This window comes from Falco punctatus (assembly GCF_963210335.1).
Source record: "Falco punctatus genome assembly, chromosome: 7".
Taxonomy (NCBI): Eukaryota; Metazoa; Chordata; class Aves; order Falconiformes; family Falconidae; genus Falco; species Falco punctatus.
The window spans coordinates 55,178,591-55,194,651 of record NC_137587.1 but is presented as its reverse complement, the minus strand read 5'-3'; the positions used below and the strand labels follow the sequence as shown (position 1 = coordinate 55,194,651).

The 16,061-nt window shown below is 37.1% G+C and overlaps 1 protein-coding gene across 3 annotated transcripts in view; it reads right to left on the bottom strand.

Annotated features, from left to right (window-relative positions):
• Window positions 1-16,061, bottom strand: part of NEDD4 (NEDD4 E3 ubiquitin protein ligase) — a 61,805-nt gene that overhangs the window by 26,709 nt on the left and 19,035 nt on the right. For 2 of the 3 annotated variants that reach the window (XM_080396570.1, XM_080396571.1), the window contains exon 1: window positions 12,460-14,274. The exons of the other annotated variant lie outside the window; for it this stretch is intronic. In XM_080396570.1, coding sequence (XP_080252696.1) covers window positions 12,460-13,974 — 1,515 coding nt within the window. In that variant the 5' untranslated portion in view covers window positions 13,975-14,274. Of the gene's footprint in view, window positions 1-12,459; window positions 14,275-16,061 lie in introns of those variants that run through there. 3 annotated transcript variants of the gene reach the window in all.

Below are 16,061 nucleotides of genomic sequence, written 5' to 3'. Positions count from 1 at the left end.
AAGATTGTGCCTTGACTTGGCTGTCTGGACTATGAAGGCAGCAGCTTTACAGCCCAGTTCCCTCCAGCCTACACTGCAGTACCAGGAGAGTGGCTGACAATAGATGGTATCACCGTACAGTTTACTTTTGATCACTGATTTTTGCCTGCCAAAGAAATTAAGACTTTAGCATTTATGTAGGTAATCCAAGTATTCCCCAATAATCACTGCCAACAGTTGAGACTTCTTACTCGAGCATATGCTGAGTTGTTTCATGTTCATTTGTGATTTGAAAGCCCTTGCAAACCTCCACAAAAGCAGGAAAATGTATTATATGAGTCATTTAACATGAAGATGTATCACTGCTTGTGTGCTAAAATCAAGAGGGCATGAAATTTTTAAAAGGTACGTATAAGCCTATGGCATTTTTCAAAAATAAACACTATAACAAGAGTACGCTTTTTTGCATAGACAGGGCAGGGAACTGTGAAAGTCTTGAACAGTTTAGCCTGAGCAGCCTCTGCATTTCTAGCCTTCCCAGTTTTTCTAGTTAACAAAAGATTTGGTGCCTATTCTTTCTTAAATCTGTTGGTGTACCACAAGCTTTATTCAAACTTCTCACCCAAGGATGGCCTTCTTCCATAAAACTTTCTTCGGTGAGGCTGTGCAGGGAGTAGATGTCAGCAGGATGCAGCTCAGGGCAAAGCCAAGTGTTTCACCTTTCTTCTAGCACGACTATTTATAATTCTCAATCACAGTGTTTTACAGTATTAAAACTCTAGTCCAATTCTACTCCTTTTTTTGTCCCACTGACAGCATTCTGAATGCAAACCACTCTGATATTAAAGGCTATCTGTATTTCTTGAAGCAGTTCTTTCTCCCTTAATAATTCTGGGACCTTTTTTCTTTAGCTCTCTTGTCCTAAGTTTGTACTTCTCATCTTTAAACCATACCTGTATATGGAGAACCAGTGCCTCACAACACTTGTGTAAGCTCTAACTTTTTTTACACCTCTAAAAAGCACAACTAGACTGGAGAACTTGTCATGGATGAAACATGCTAGAAATCTAGCGACACATAACTCTTAAATGAATTTATAGTGTGTATGTCTTACATTAATATTGGGGGTGGGAGGGAGGGGGGTGGAAATGAAACCCAGAATATCCACCTTTTTATTCACAAATTCTTTTAGGACAGAAAGCTACAATAGGTTTTCATACCTGGAGAGTCTGAAGCTTCCCTGAACCACTGAAAGAACACTTTCTGTATTATTACAGACCATAAGCTTCTGGAAAAATATAGCTATCATTTTTGCCCATGAGGTTCTTTTTAAAATGGCACAGCACATACCTTAGACATGTTAAAAGGCTTAGTATTTGTAAAGTTCTTGGCAATCCTCAAGTGGAACATGCCTTTCAAATAAATTACTGGAATGTGGGACAAAAGTCTGCTGTATTTTAGAAAACCTCAGAACACTCTGTTTGTTACCAGCATTATTTTAGTATGGGCTTCTGTTATTCACTTTATTATTCTGTTGTCTCTCCCGCTATTTTTAGCTGAGCTAGCCTTGATAACCAACCTTTAACAGTACTTTCTCCTCCAGCCAAAGAGTAAAATCCTCCAGTGGAGATTTTTGTTGACCTCCAAACAACTAATACATAGATCAGATAGCAGGAATGCTCTTTAGCAATGTGCCTCACCATGACGAGCTGACTAACTGCCTTCAAAGAAGTGCCAAGGAAGCTTTGAAACAGACATCACACACATTAACAATTAAATGCCAATGGAGCTGAAACTGTTTGGATCTCTGTTTCATGAGAGCAGGCATCCCAGTATTTTCCAAGAGGGACAAGTGGGTCAGTTGTTCTTGTCAACTTCTAATTTCTTAACAGAGAACTCAAACTTTCTGCTTGCCAGACTATAAGTGCATAAACCTCAATTAATGATATACACTAACAAAGAGGCCTTTTATTTTACTGATTCATTGGTTTAGGCTATAGAAAGTTATTAAAAACATGTGAGGACAGACAGCTGCTATATACAATACATTTAAAGAACTCCAGTGTAATGCCAAAGCAAGCGCTCCAAGAGAAAAAGCACCAAAAGAAAGTAATCCAGTCAAATTAATTTTAATCTAATATACTTAATAAGCCTCCATAGTGAAGATTTTGGATGTTTTCTGCAATTTCCATCAGAAACTGGACAGAAGTAGATTTTAAGCAGACATGCTTGTATCAGTCACACGCTTGAAGAGCAGTACTGAGAACATTACCCATAATTTATCAGGTTTGAAGACAGTTAACTGATTCCATGCCTTTCTTAATTGCTGGATTCACCACAGTGCCTTTTGAAACACCTCTTGTGTAAGACCAGGGTGTTGAAATAACAGGTATTTTCTCTACCAACTTTTGTGACTAATTTCGTTGGTGTTAGTGCATGAATTAGAACCCAAGTATATTCCCAGTCTTCTTCTGACTAAACAGACAGCTAGTTGTGTGCAAGTCAGTCCTCAACCAAAATCTCCAGCTGTACAGCAGAATGAGAAATCATACAGCTTTTATTGGAGGGAATATAAGTATCAATTCAAACTGAAAAAACAAACAGTGATCTGGACTATCGCAGCTTAAGAAAACAAGAGCTCAACAGATCCCTTACAAAACCAACATTCTTCTTGCTCAAACACCCAAACATCAACATTAGTTACAAGCTTGATGAGAATGAAAAAAAACCCCAAAACTTTCCTGAGCTACACTAGAAACTTCAAGTATGTTTCTTTTCACGCTGTGCCGAGTATATTATTTGGTTCCCTTGAATTTTAAATTGAGAAAAGTGAGGGGATTTTTCTTCCCTAAAATACTGCCAGATGTGCTATTCATCATGGGAACATAAGTTTCAAAAAAGCAAAATTCAATTATCATGTCAAGATCTTACCAAATTCATGGGATTCTAAAAGTAATGCTTTCTCTTATCTTGCAAAGCAGTAAATATTTAGTGGCATGGAATTCATTACAGTCCCAGTCTCCTGTATTTTTAAGGGGGAGAGGTAGACTGGTGAGGAGTGTTTGTGTTTTTTTAATGACACGTAGGTATTTCTTTTTAGTTGGCATCTATGATCAAGTATCTGCAATACTGAGAACGAAGAACCTATGAGCATTTTCAAAACAAAGAAAATAACATACTCGTAGATCAATGGTTATTATGCAACATATGTTTCTGCGGGACCTTCAGCCTTGCTGGCTGCTTTAACAGCAAGGTGTCAGCACAACATGCCTCAGCAGTTTCACCATCTGTTTAACAGACAGCATTTAGAAATGACACTGAAGTTATTTTCACTAATTCTCCCTCGCTTCCAAAGATATTTTCAGAGAACTGCTTCTCTAAAAAGACCAGAGCAAAAGTATCATCTGTTTCTTCATTTATAGCTTACACTTTTTATATAGAACCACAATCTTACAGCTTCCTTAAAAGATCATATTTAGTCTACAGTGATTTTATAACAACATTCATTTATTACTCCACTCAATGTCTGCTACTTTGAGAACCTGTGCCTTTATGTTCATTAACAAAGCTATTTAAGACAGCTTTTTTTTTTTTTTTTGCATACAAGAACTCATTTTCACATAGGTCACAGGAAGACAAGTAGTAACCTAATATAATCAAAGCATACTTAAGCACAACTTAAAGAACAAGTCAAAAGTTAGTAATGTGTATATTTTATTCATCAGGAATTTGAGTTCTTTTGGTTTTATGGACAGATGTGCCAAATAAGCTACCATATAAAAAGCAAGAATATTACATTTTATGAAGTCAAGAGCCAATCCAGATTTGGCCTCCTGTGTTAAACCAGCCAACACACACACACACACACACAGAGTAAATAAAAAATAAATCAGAAAACAGTACCAAGTATTTCATTAGGTACTATTTCAACAAACCATTCCTGATATCAAGTCAGTTAACTTCATGATAGTATAAAACTATAAAACTTCTGCATCTATGTGTGGCTCTGGTGCCAAATCTTAAGACTTAAATGGAAGTTTGAAAAACAAACTCTCACAGTAACAATTCCAGCTGTACTTTTACCTTCACCAATTAATACTATAAAGCTTAATACACTCAAAAAATTCAAAACCCTATCAAACATTAAACTGCATGTGCAATTTGCTTGCTGAAATGAGCAACAGATAAACCAGATATGACAGATGTTAACCACACTGGCTAATCAATACACTCAGCAGAAGGACACAATACACAGTCAACTTTTTGTTATTCAGAGCAAGAAGAAACAGAATTTAGAAGCAACCAATTTGCCTCCAAAAGGCAGACAACCAACTGGAGCACCTCTGCATCATGGTCTCACTCCTGGGAAGTTCATTAGGTCCAGTACAGATGCATAAAATAAGGTTGAGCCTGTAAGCTGCCTTTTTCCAGCCCTAAAGGCAATCTTGAACAGTTACCCAGGCTGTAGAAATAACAGAACCCTTCTAAAAAGTTTCTGTGACAGCAGACCTACAGCAGGTCTGGATGCAGGCTGAATGGCCTCAGCCTACTCCCAAGTTAGTCCAGCAGTTTTCAAAAGCATTCTTAAGTCTACTGTTCTCAGCTACTGTTGATCCAAGATCAACATCAACACTAGCTCAGGAATTCCCTGGGCCTTTGCACCAGCACACAGCTAGTGGTGCTGCCAGCCACTCTTCCATGCTCTTCTGCACTCCACATTAGCCCTAAGCCACCACTGATCTGAATCAGAGCCCCACACCCTACCTACAAGACCTCTCCCAGCTCCAAGCCCATAACTACCTGCTGCCAGTCCTACATGTAGGCAGACAACCTGGATACGGCAGAACTTACTGTTTTGTCTTAAGCTGTGCTACACTGAAGTTATAAATCCTATATGTCACGTGAATTGAATGCCTCAACCTCCATGACACAAAGCAACCACAACACAAATAATCCACCCATGATTACTTTTACAACAAAAGTGCTATTACACTTGATTTCCAATAAACTCAACATTTCTTACTAAAGTTACATTACACTTCCCACATTAGACATGGGTTTTATCAGCCTATAATTTGCCAGACTTTAACTACTTTGCATTTATTCTTTATAAGCTAAATGTTTGTCCCAAATTGAACTTACTAGAAGCAATGATTACCACCACAACTGGCTAAGGTAGAAACTCTACTATATAAAAAAAGTAATGTTAATAAATTCTGGAAGCCTTTCTCTTCAAAAAGCCCTTGTGCTTTTGCATTACTGAACAGGGCCTTCTCCCTCATGCTAGGAAAATTGTAGGCTGCCAGAGAAATCATCTACATCTAAAAGAATCCAATTCTATGTTTCTTCCCACATTCTGCTTACTGAGTAGCTGGAGCGTACCATTTGCATTTTAATGCACCCTAACTTCAATGAGTCCAATTCAAGTTAGTATGTAACTTCAGCCAGGAACTTGCTGATGTCCTTCTCAAATGCTGTTTGCTTATGTTACAGTTGATACAGCTGAAAGCAGCCTGAGGTCTCAAAAAATAACTGTATCTATCTGTAGACTCTTCAGTTTACCATAAACTGCCACGATGGCGAAAAAGTGATGTACTCTCTTGAAACAGAGATGATTATAGATCTGTAAACTAACAGTGAAGTGAGCTACAAACATTTTGCTGGCTGCATTCCCAATCAGTATGTTATGTTCGTCACAGGGAGTAAGGAAGAAAGTTCACTTGAAACAGAGACACTTAACAGAAATGCAGGGCAGTCCCCTTCAGACAAGGGTGAAAGTCAGTCGTAAGCAAATGACTTGCCTGAAAAGGCCAGTCTGTTTTGCTTGCTTACTCAATCTGTGAAATTCATCCACTTCTGGAAGACAAGGAAACACATGTTGGAACACAGAAGAGCACACTTAGCCCAAGGTGAGGGGAGAACTGGAAAGAGCATTTCTACCATTTGATCCTAGGTGGCTGCAAGGCCTGAGCAGGCACCAAAGAGCCTAGTAGTCAGATTAATGTTCTGTATAACCTTGTATCCTTTCCCTAGTAATGGCCAGGAGCAGATGCTTAAACAAATAATAAAAGCAGCAGTTAAGAATAGTACTTCCTCTGATATATTCCCAGTTTCTAAAGAATGAGTGGTCATGGGACTTCTTGTTCCTTACGTTAAAATACATACTGAGAATGTAACATCCTTTGATGGACCTTTCTTCAAGTTATCTAACCTCTTCCTGAAATCCATTTCTACTTCTGGTATGCACAACATCTTACAACAGTGAGCTCAGCAACACATATGAGAACATACTTGTTTTGTAAGAATGGATTCTCTATTTAAATTCACCTCCCCTGAACTATAGTTTTATAAAACTGCCTTTATACCACTTTTTTTTTTTTTTCCCCCCAAAGCTGAAAAGCCCTTGATCTGCTTGGTGTCTCCTCACATAAAACTCATCCCAATCTTGTGACCCTTCTTGGTATTTTTCTAGTTCTGTTATACACACTTCCTGAAAAAGGATGACCAGAAATATGCATGCCATGCACATATGTGGATTTGTACAACTCCATAATGGCGTTTTTAATTTTGTTAGTTTACTCCATTCCCAATAAATCCTAACCTTCTATTTGCCTTTCAACTGTCAACAAGATTTCAGCTGACATTTTCAGCGAGTCACTCACCATGACATAAACTATTCCCTGACCAGTATAGGAGACCATTATCGTGTACGCATCGTTAGCTGTTTTTCCTGTGTGCAGTACTTGGCATTTATCAACAGTGATTTTCAAAATTGTCCATTCTACTGTCTAGTCACTCACTACCATGAGATCTTCTACTGCTTCAGAGGTAACAATCTAATTCTCACTTTTGTTTTCTATCTTTTAATTAGCTGTCACCAACGAGGAAGCTTTTCTCTTCTGCACCTATGTCTGGAGAGTATTATTCAGAACTTCTGCTAAGGGTTCTTGTCAAATATTTTTAAAAGCTCAGTGTCCTGCATTAACCAGCTCAGTCATCTCTGCATGTAATTTCTTAATTTGATTTTTAAGACACAACTTCCTTTTATGAAAGTAGTGCTCGGTCTCCCTTCTTGTAAACACAAAACATCATATGTCTCCTAATTCTATTCCATGTACGTTTTCTTTCAGACCAGCCTGTTGTGGTAGCCTGTAACTACCCTTCTGGTCATTTTAAAAATCGACATGCTACTTACCAAATTCCTTCAGTAATGGGTATCTAATACTAACTATTGCAAATAGTATTTGAATGTATTTCAACAATTTTGTAGCTGACCTTCTTGGCAATTCTTGGGAGAATACCTGCAGTACTATTGGTTTTGTTAAGGCATTCTGTCTTATGCTATAATGCTTACAAAAACTATGATTTCTACATCACCATGACATTTTTGAGAAATGTTTTTGTTTAACCCAAAGTTTTGATCCAATTTCTCACAGAAAGCAAAAACGATACACCATTCAAAACAGAAATTACAGCAACGGCCACAGTCTCATAACTGAAAGACTAAGTTATTTGGCTGGTCAGGAGTAAAGTGAAGAAAGTCTTTATCTTGCCTTGGTGACAGTTTTACTTTAAAACATCCTTAAATGTATTCTAAGCCTTAAGAGACAGAATAACTATAGCTTGTGGCTATACTAAAGAAGCCACACCATCACTGCTTCCCACTCTTTCATGGTAGATTAAAAGGACATGAATCAACCTGAAGGCTGGATAATTTAATATTTATATAAGCTGTTTCAGGAGCTCCACTCTGCATGGTTTTGAAGTTTTAGTTTCCCCTTTTATTGGCAAGAGAAACCTACCCAAACTCAGTTCAGCTTCAGACTATAAACAGAATAAGGTTAAGCATAATTTGTAGAGAGCACAATCAAATAAATTCTTTACTATGTATGTGTAGTGTCTGCTAGTGGCTACAAAGTGCTAGAGCTTCAATATACAGGGTTCTTCAAGTGTTCTGCTACAGCTCCGACACTGTTCCTTACAGCATGATCATATCCTGAAAGTTACACATGGTTCATTGTTGCAAAATATAACTTGCTAAAACTAACATAGAAAAATTTTAGGGATGGAGATGATACTAAATAATACTGACTGCTTCTTTTGCTAATGCTTCCATGTAGCAACTGTTCTTGAGCTAGTCTTGACTGTAAGGTTTATGGCATCCTTTGTGTGTAATCTTTTTTGCCCCCAAAGAAGATAACTAATCAAAAGCTCAAAACATGAAGAAAGGTAAAGAAGCAGCTGTAACAAAACTCTGCATTTAAGCAAGATGGAAGATAGAAGAAATCAGTACAAATCAAAGCACTTCAGGTCATTTTTACATACATGAAAGGAGATCCCCTACAACTAATTATAAACTGTGATTAACAGAGTTTCCACTGTCTTCCATTTAATGCTTTTATATATACTTCAGCTTTAAAATCTGCCTGAGACACAACATAAATAGGATTACATGATGCAAGTAACGTAATTGTCACCATATTCCTCAGAAACACACCACCTTTCTTTCAACCCTAATTCTCCTTGACTGAACTCATATATCATGACACAGCAATGAGCCATAAACAGTCCTGTAACATGATCAAGATATGCAATACTGAACAATATGAAAATTATTAGGTGATGAGGTTATCACAGCACAATAGCATAAAGAGATGTCAGTTTGTGCTTTGCCTTGCATTGCCTCTGATGTTTTGCTTCACCTGCACCTTTTCCACTCACTTCCTTGCACAGAATTGGGATACCAATACCCATATGCAGCACCTTTGCTCAATATAAAAGATGCAGATGGCTGGAGATAAGCCACGGTTTTCTTCCCCTTCTCTTGGCACTTCTCCCTGGTTGGACCATTACCTTCTGCAAAGGAGTTTTGCTAAGACTGAAGTTCTACATCTGAAAGGGACGCAAGAGAAGACAACCTCAGACTATTCAGTGCTAACTTGTGGTGCAGCATTTATCAAGGGAATCAAAAACCTCCAGGCACAGGCTCTGGTCCCCTCAGCAAGTTCAGATCAGCTAGGAGGTAACTTAGTGAAGACATCCTCACACACAGCCCACTCAAATTACTGTTTGTCCAAAATTTAAATGTAGTACTGAAAGATTCAAATAGCATCTCCTTTTACAGATACAAAAGGGTTCCAGGACCTGGTCAAAAAAAGCCTGAGAGTTCCAACTAAAGGTTTTCTTCACAAGAACCTGACAGTAGAAAAACATTCTGGTGATTTTTACAACACTCCTGAAATTTTTTGGCTTCAAAACATGTATTTCATTCACTAGAGACAAAACTTGAATAGAATTACTTGTAAACAAAAGGACAGTAACACAATGATTCCCTTAATTGTGTAAGGGATTCTTCTCAAGGTATGCAGTTGCTGAGATAGATTTGCTAGTACATTTATAATATTCACATTATCTAACCAGCAGTGATACTCAGGGGGAAGGAATGGCTAACGTCAGCAGGGATGTCAGCATAGTATTATACTTGTGGAAGAGATTAACATAGATTTTTTTTAAAGTTTATCATCTACAAGAAGTGGAACTTTAGTCACTGCTTCTGCCTTCCTCAAAGTTTACATACATAAGATGACATGTAAACTGCTCCCTTACTCACGCCTACCCTCCCAATTCACAGCTATGATGTCAAAATGCTTTAGCTGCAGATTTATTTCTGCCCTAAGCCAGAGAGAGATGCACTGAAAAACATTAAAAACAGAAATACAAAGTCAAGGACAACCTCCAATGCTGCAACCATGGACTACCTCTTCCTCCTGCTTTGCATAAATTAAATTCCACTAACTACTGCAGAATCTATTCAATATATTTCCAGTAAAGATCAGCTGTGGTATGTGGGCCATCACCATTCCACAATTTTCAAGTCAATTAAAAATAATCCAAGGCCAGTTGTCAGAGAAATGGTGTTTTGCCAAAAAAAAATAATTTTTTTTTTAAGTCAGCCTTTAACAAGCTGTTGATTATAGAAAGCAGGACATCTGATATGAGGTGGCTGAAGGCTAGTAGCTAGGCACGTAAGAAAAGAATGCATAGACCTTTTGCTGCTTCAGACTCTCGAGTCTCTGACCAAAGCACCGATTTGATTTCATGACTGCTCTGTACAGATAGCTGACATTACTAAATGCTACTCCAGTATCAACTTGTTAAATTTGAACCCAGACTCAGCATATCAATATACTAGGCCAGACTAACTGGAGTCAAGCGAAATATTTTGGGAGTTGTTTATTTTTAAATGAGTCACAATACACCACGATAATTAACTGGACTATATAATTAAATGATTGCCATTGGATAAATACTATTGTATTTGCTATTATAGTCTGTGACAAATACAATAGATCCTTTTTTTTTTCCAGTGAATTGCTCAACTGCTATAGAGTCAGCTTTGGTTTTTGCTTGGTTCGGGGGGGAAATTTTTTGATAACATTTTATAGGATATTCTATAAAAACTGGTTTTACATAAAGACTGAAAAGGCCATTTCACAACTGAAAGGCTCCTGGTGCCTGTTGTTGCATAAAGGAATCTGAAACAAGTATACTGCTATAAAATCTTTAGTGTCCAGTTTTCTGATGTCAGAGATCTTTTTGATTTGTATGTAGTCATGGCACAAATCTAAACTTTTGCAAATACATGAAATGTACAAAGATAACTACACCAATTTGGGATTCAGACTTCTGTTTTTTATACTTGTGTCTCTCATCTTCTCGTCAGAAGAAGAAATCTTAAGTATTCAGGAAGCTTAAAACATGCTGCCACAGTACAAATGCTCAACTACCACTGAAGCATGCCATCAAGTGCTTTAAGAAATCAAGTTTCCTTAGATTTTATGTCAATCCACTGTAAACACCACTTCCAGGAACTGAAACAAATCATTGTCAGTCCAGTGGCCTATGAGGTTTTCTGGAAATGTTTGCTACCAATCTAATCCTGAACTTGAATTCTACCTAAATTGAATTTTTAAAAATTCACTCAGTATTAAAATGTATCTTACATACCAACTGCCATTAAAGACAGCAACTAGCAGTGCAAGTTGATGAGAAATGTACTTGAAGTGCATGACTCAACATGTTTTCCTTTTTGCAGTATACTTTTAAAAAATAACTAGATCCAGACTACTTAAAATATGTCATAATCTGTTTGTGCTTATTGTGGAATTTATCATTGACTTCACAGTTTGATTTTGGGATGAGCAATCACCAAACAATATGCATAGTGACTACCTGTGATCCACTGTGAGTTTTATGATGAAGCTTAAACACAGATCACAGTTATACAAGGAAGGAAAGTGCACTTTTCTTCAAACTCTTTTTAACCAAAAAGCAATAGAAAACTTCAAAGAAGCCAAAAAGTGTAGAATCATCAGGCACTACTCTAAGAGCAACAACAGATTGTGAATTACAGGCTAATACCTCCAAGTTTATCAAACAATATTACTAGTTTTGAAAGGGACTGTCATAACTGTAGATCTTTGGCATAAAGCCTTTTGCTTAATCAAGCATGTTAGTTCAATGATAGCAGTGTCAATTTATGCTTGGTAAACAGTGATTGTTTCACTTTTATCAGCATTGACAATTAAAACTAAGATATAATATTCAGATCATTTATGTCTTCATAATGTTATTGAAACAAGTCTTAAAATCCGTATTTCATGTGGCTTATGCCTTACTAACAACATAAACTGCCTGAGGAGTTAGTAAAAGCAAACACATTTCTGCAGTTTAGTTGGACGTTAGCTTTATTACCAAAAAAAAATATTTAATATAAGCCTTCTAGAACCAAGTACTATAATTTGAACAGCAATGTTGTTGGGAGAAGTATTAAGTTACAGTGTACTGCTCAGGCTGAAGTAGCGGTTGGAAGGAAAAAGAAAAAAAAAAAGAAAAAAAAAAGGAGAGGAAACTGAAAATTCCTGTGGTTCAGGGTGTATACAGAAACAAATGGTATTTACAGTTTCTCTGCTCAAATATTACTTATCTTTATTTCTACATACAGCAAACTGTTCTGTAAAATAAAGCCTATATGAAATACACCTAAAAGTCTGTAAAGTAATCCACTCATTTTTACCAATTTTAGTAATCAATAGTGATTTACTAAGAAACAGTTATATATTTAAAACTACACAACTTCATCTGAAATATAAACAAGAATTTCTTATTCACATGAACTCAAAGGGATTTTCTTGTCTGGTTATCTAGACATGGGATTTATTTATAATACATTAAATACAGGTATTTCACTTCAAGACATACTCACCTACGCTACTGTATGTACCATATCCTAAAAAACAAATCTAAAAACCAAATACTGCAGATAATATAAAAATTAAACTTCCTAACAGTGACAGTTTGACACCATTTGGAAATTCTGAAATCACTGTGTTTAAGTCTTGATTGTAAATTTTATTATTTTCCCCGTTAAATTTCAGCTGTAAAACACTGTCAAATTTTTCTGTAAACCAGAACACTCACCTTATGGGGCCTCCACAAAGAAGTGCTAGACATTTCCCTCTTAGAGGTTCCGTATCTTTTCTTAACACCAGTTGTTTTTCCTTCATTCCCAGGTTTGAACTGTATGTGCAACTGAGACGTCCTTGCACTATGACACTTGTATTTAAGGCTGGATAAACAGCAAGAAACTTTTTGATGTGATCCTTCCAACGAAACGCTTCTTTGCAAAACATTGTGGGTTTTGCTCAGCTGTGCATTCGGTCTTGCTAGTTCGTTTATATTAACCTGATATTCTGAATCTATTTTTGAGGGTAAACACACAGATGTGCTACGTGCCAGTTTTAAATAAGGGTATTTTGCACTGGAGTTCAGATTTAACTCCGGACTGCAACTGCCATTAACCATTTCACTGCTTGATGCAAATGCTTTTTGAGTGAGATGAACTGAAATACATGAGAAGCCATCAGCTGCTTCTTCACAGGTTGCCTGCTCGGAACTATTTGACATTTGACTTTTGTCTTGTAACGATGTATTCGAGTGAAGCGGTCGAATGTCTCTGACTTCGCCAGAAGAGCAAACTGTTTTAGATAATCGAAGTCCATTGACTGCTGTTGAAAGGCATCCCTTGGAAATAGCGTGATCTTCTTTTTGTGCCAGCTCACTAGGAGAAATAATTAGTTTATGGGATGTTTGGTAGGCACCTCTATGTGGTAGCTGACCTGAGCTTACTGGAGAAGCTGGAGGAGTACTGGAAGGACTCCTAGGGAAAATAACCAGTGATGAACAACGTCGCAGTGGAATTTTTGTTTTCTTCCTCACCGACAAATCGTCCTGGTCAAAAGTAGTATTACTTCTACACAGAGCTTCCCGAGACGAGTTGTTCCTATAGGGATTACATTTGTCTGCAGTGCTTCTATACAAAGAATCGCCATACACAACACTATTACAGAAAGTACCATCACTGGTCGAAAGAGTGCCACTACCACTGTCACTGATGACACTGTTACTATAAGAACCTCCATCACTTGTGGTACTTGCACATGATCCATAGTCACTGCCAGCACTGCTGAACGATCCACTGTCACTGGCTGCAATACTGACGAGACTGCCATTGCACGAAGCAGTATTGCTCAGAAGGCTATCATTAGATCGATGATCAACCACAATTCTGGCACCACAGTTTCCTTCGTTATCAATACCAATGAATGAAGTGTCTTCACCAGCAGATACAGCATCACCAGACTGAAAACATCCACTATGCTTTCTAGACTGCAGGGAAATGTGCAGTGAGGTGCTCTTTTTTATTTGAAATGAAGAAATAGCTGCATTTTCTTCTTGATTAATTACTTGTTGCATTACAGGTGCATAAGCAACTTGTCTAGGAGTTAGCTTCATTTCTGTAACATTAGGTGGAGAATTCTGCGATTTTTTGAAGTACATACAATTGTAACTCTCCAAAACATCTTCAGAGGCTTCGGATAATGGATCTGTGTTGCTTCTTTGGGTAGCAAAATGCAATCTTAACCGTCGTGCCATTTGTTCTCATTTCCACGCATGTTAGCAAATGAAAACCACAAAGATCCTTCAGCAGAAAGGCTACAGGCAGCTGCACAGAACCTAAAGCTAGTACATCACAACAGTAAAAGCCCGTAAAAGTTGCAGTCTTTGTCCTAATTTCTACAAGATACTAGTGTTAAATAAAACCAAACTGTACCTCTTGAAATAAGTCAGCCATTCGTTGAATTGCAGTTTCTGGACCGTCTTTGATTGCTTGCAGTCAGAAAGCATTCATTTACAAAGCACTTACATTCCAACGACCTCAGCTGCAACACACTGACAAACACTACTGACCTTGTTTCAAGCACACCTTCTGTAATTTGCATAAATGAACACAATAATAAACTTCCAGTACTTCCAAGTTTAAAACAGCAACTCCTGCTGCAGCTGCACTAGCTGAGTCAATGTGTCCGTACTTTCCTCAGCAGCGTATGACTACTAATATTTTTACCCATAGGTTTAGAATTACAGGAAGTTGGTAGGAATGAAGTCCCATATAATTGAGTATCAAGCCTAGGATTGAATTTCCAAATAGTAACCATGCTAGCAAACTGCTGAGGTCTGAATTATGCATAAACCAGTAAAATAAGCCTCCTCCCCTTCAAAAAAAAAAAAAAAAAGAAGTCTTTCTGCACTATTTAAATAAAACTTGAAAGAAATATGCCATTATCTTGCAATCAACATGCTGTTAAGCTATCACACTGTCTTAAAGATCTGCACATAGTAGAAACCTCTCCCACCGAGTCATAATTTTCAGCAAGGTGCAACTGAATTGGAACAAAAAAAGTTATTCTGATTTATAATTTGGCATTTATTTTCAGCCTACCACATTAACCTTCTATTTTATATTTTAACATTGCCAAATTACTTCTGTTAAAGGTAGAAAGAAGCAAACTATACTTACAAGCTGAACTATCTCACCTTATTTGCTGGAAGCCCGCAATAACCAGACATTCATTAGAGTTCAATTCTGCATGCAAATGTATTATATGACCAGCTACACAAACTTCAGAACACTAAGCTAAGCATGCAGAGTTAAATACGATTACCAAGCACAATGACAGAAGTATGCTGTAAAATTACATACAAACTGTCTCATACATTCAAAGCTAAAGACTATTTTTTAAATAAAATTATCAGCATGTCAAGAAGTTAATATACCATTAACTCTTTTAAGAGTAATGGGATTGAGAATTACTACAGGTTTCACTGGCTCATGTCCTCTGAAAAAGGTCCTTTGCTGGCACCTAGTGGGACTTTTGAAAAAAGACAATCTCGAATCTTGCTTAACTGTTAAGTGTTCTTTTTTGTTGTTGTTGTGGTTTGTTGTTTTGTTTTATTTAAAAAAAACAAACAAAGCATTTGCCTATGAATGTATTTTGAATACAGAAGCCACGTATAATGCAGTACTAAACGTTACCATACTAACATGAAGTTACTTAGTGCTGCTAAAGAAGTGCAAACAGCAGAGAACACTAGGCCATTTATACCTTTATAGGTCATAGTACTGGGGTGTTTTTTTGCTCCATATTTATTTAACCTTTACTGTATTTTAAGCTAGAAGGCAGTAAAATTAACATTTATACCTCCTTCCCAAAAAAGGGCCAAGAATCAAATTCACAGTGCCCTGTTTGCAAGCAACAAATTTGTTTTCTAATTATACTCCAGGGCTTACTTAACCTCCGTTACCTGAATTCCATTATTAGAACGCAGCAATAAATGAATACTAGCTTATTCATAGAAAGCCAACAAATACAATAGTTCATTTATTTCATTATGCTTTACCAACTGGACTTCCTCTAATCTTATATTGGATGGGGCCTGGATAGGGGGAGAAGACGAAAGGAAAAATACCATAAAAGATTCTTTTGGTCACAGTTTCAAAAAGATACATTTGAACTCCAACATATTAAAAAAAAAAACCCCAAAAAACCCAAAAAAAACACACCAAGAAAAAACCCACCCTAGGATATGTGAGCGAAGAGTGAAAAATGCATTTCTTAAAGGTCCTTTTCTCCCCAACAACAAATTAGTAGCATGGTTTGTAACAACTTAGTGTGATACAC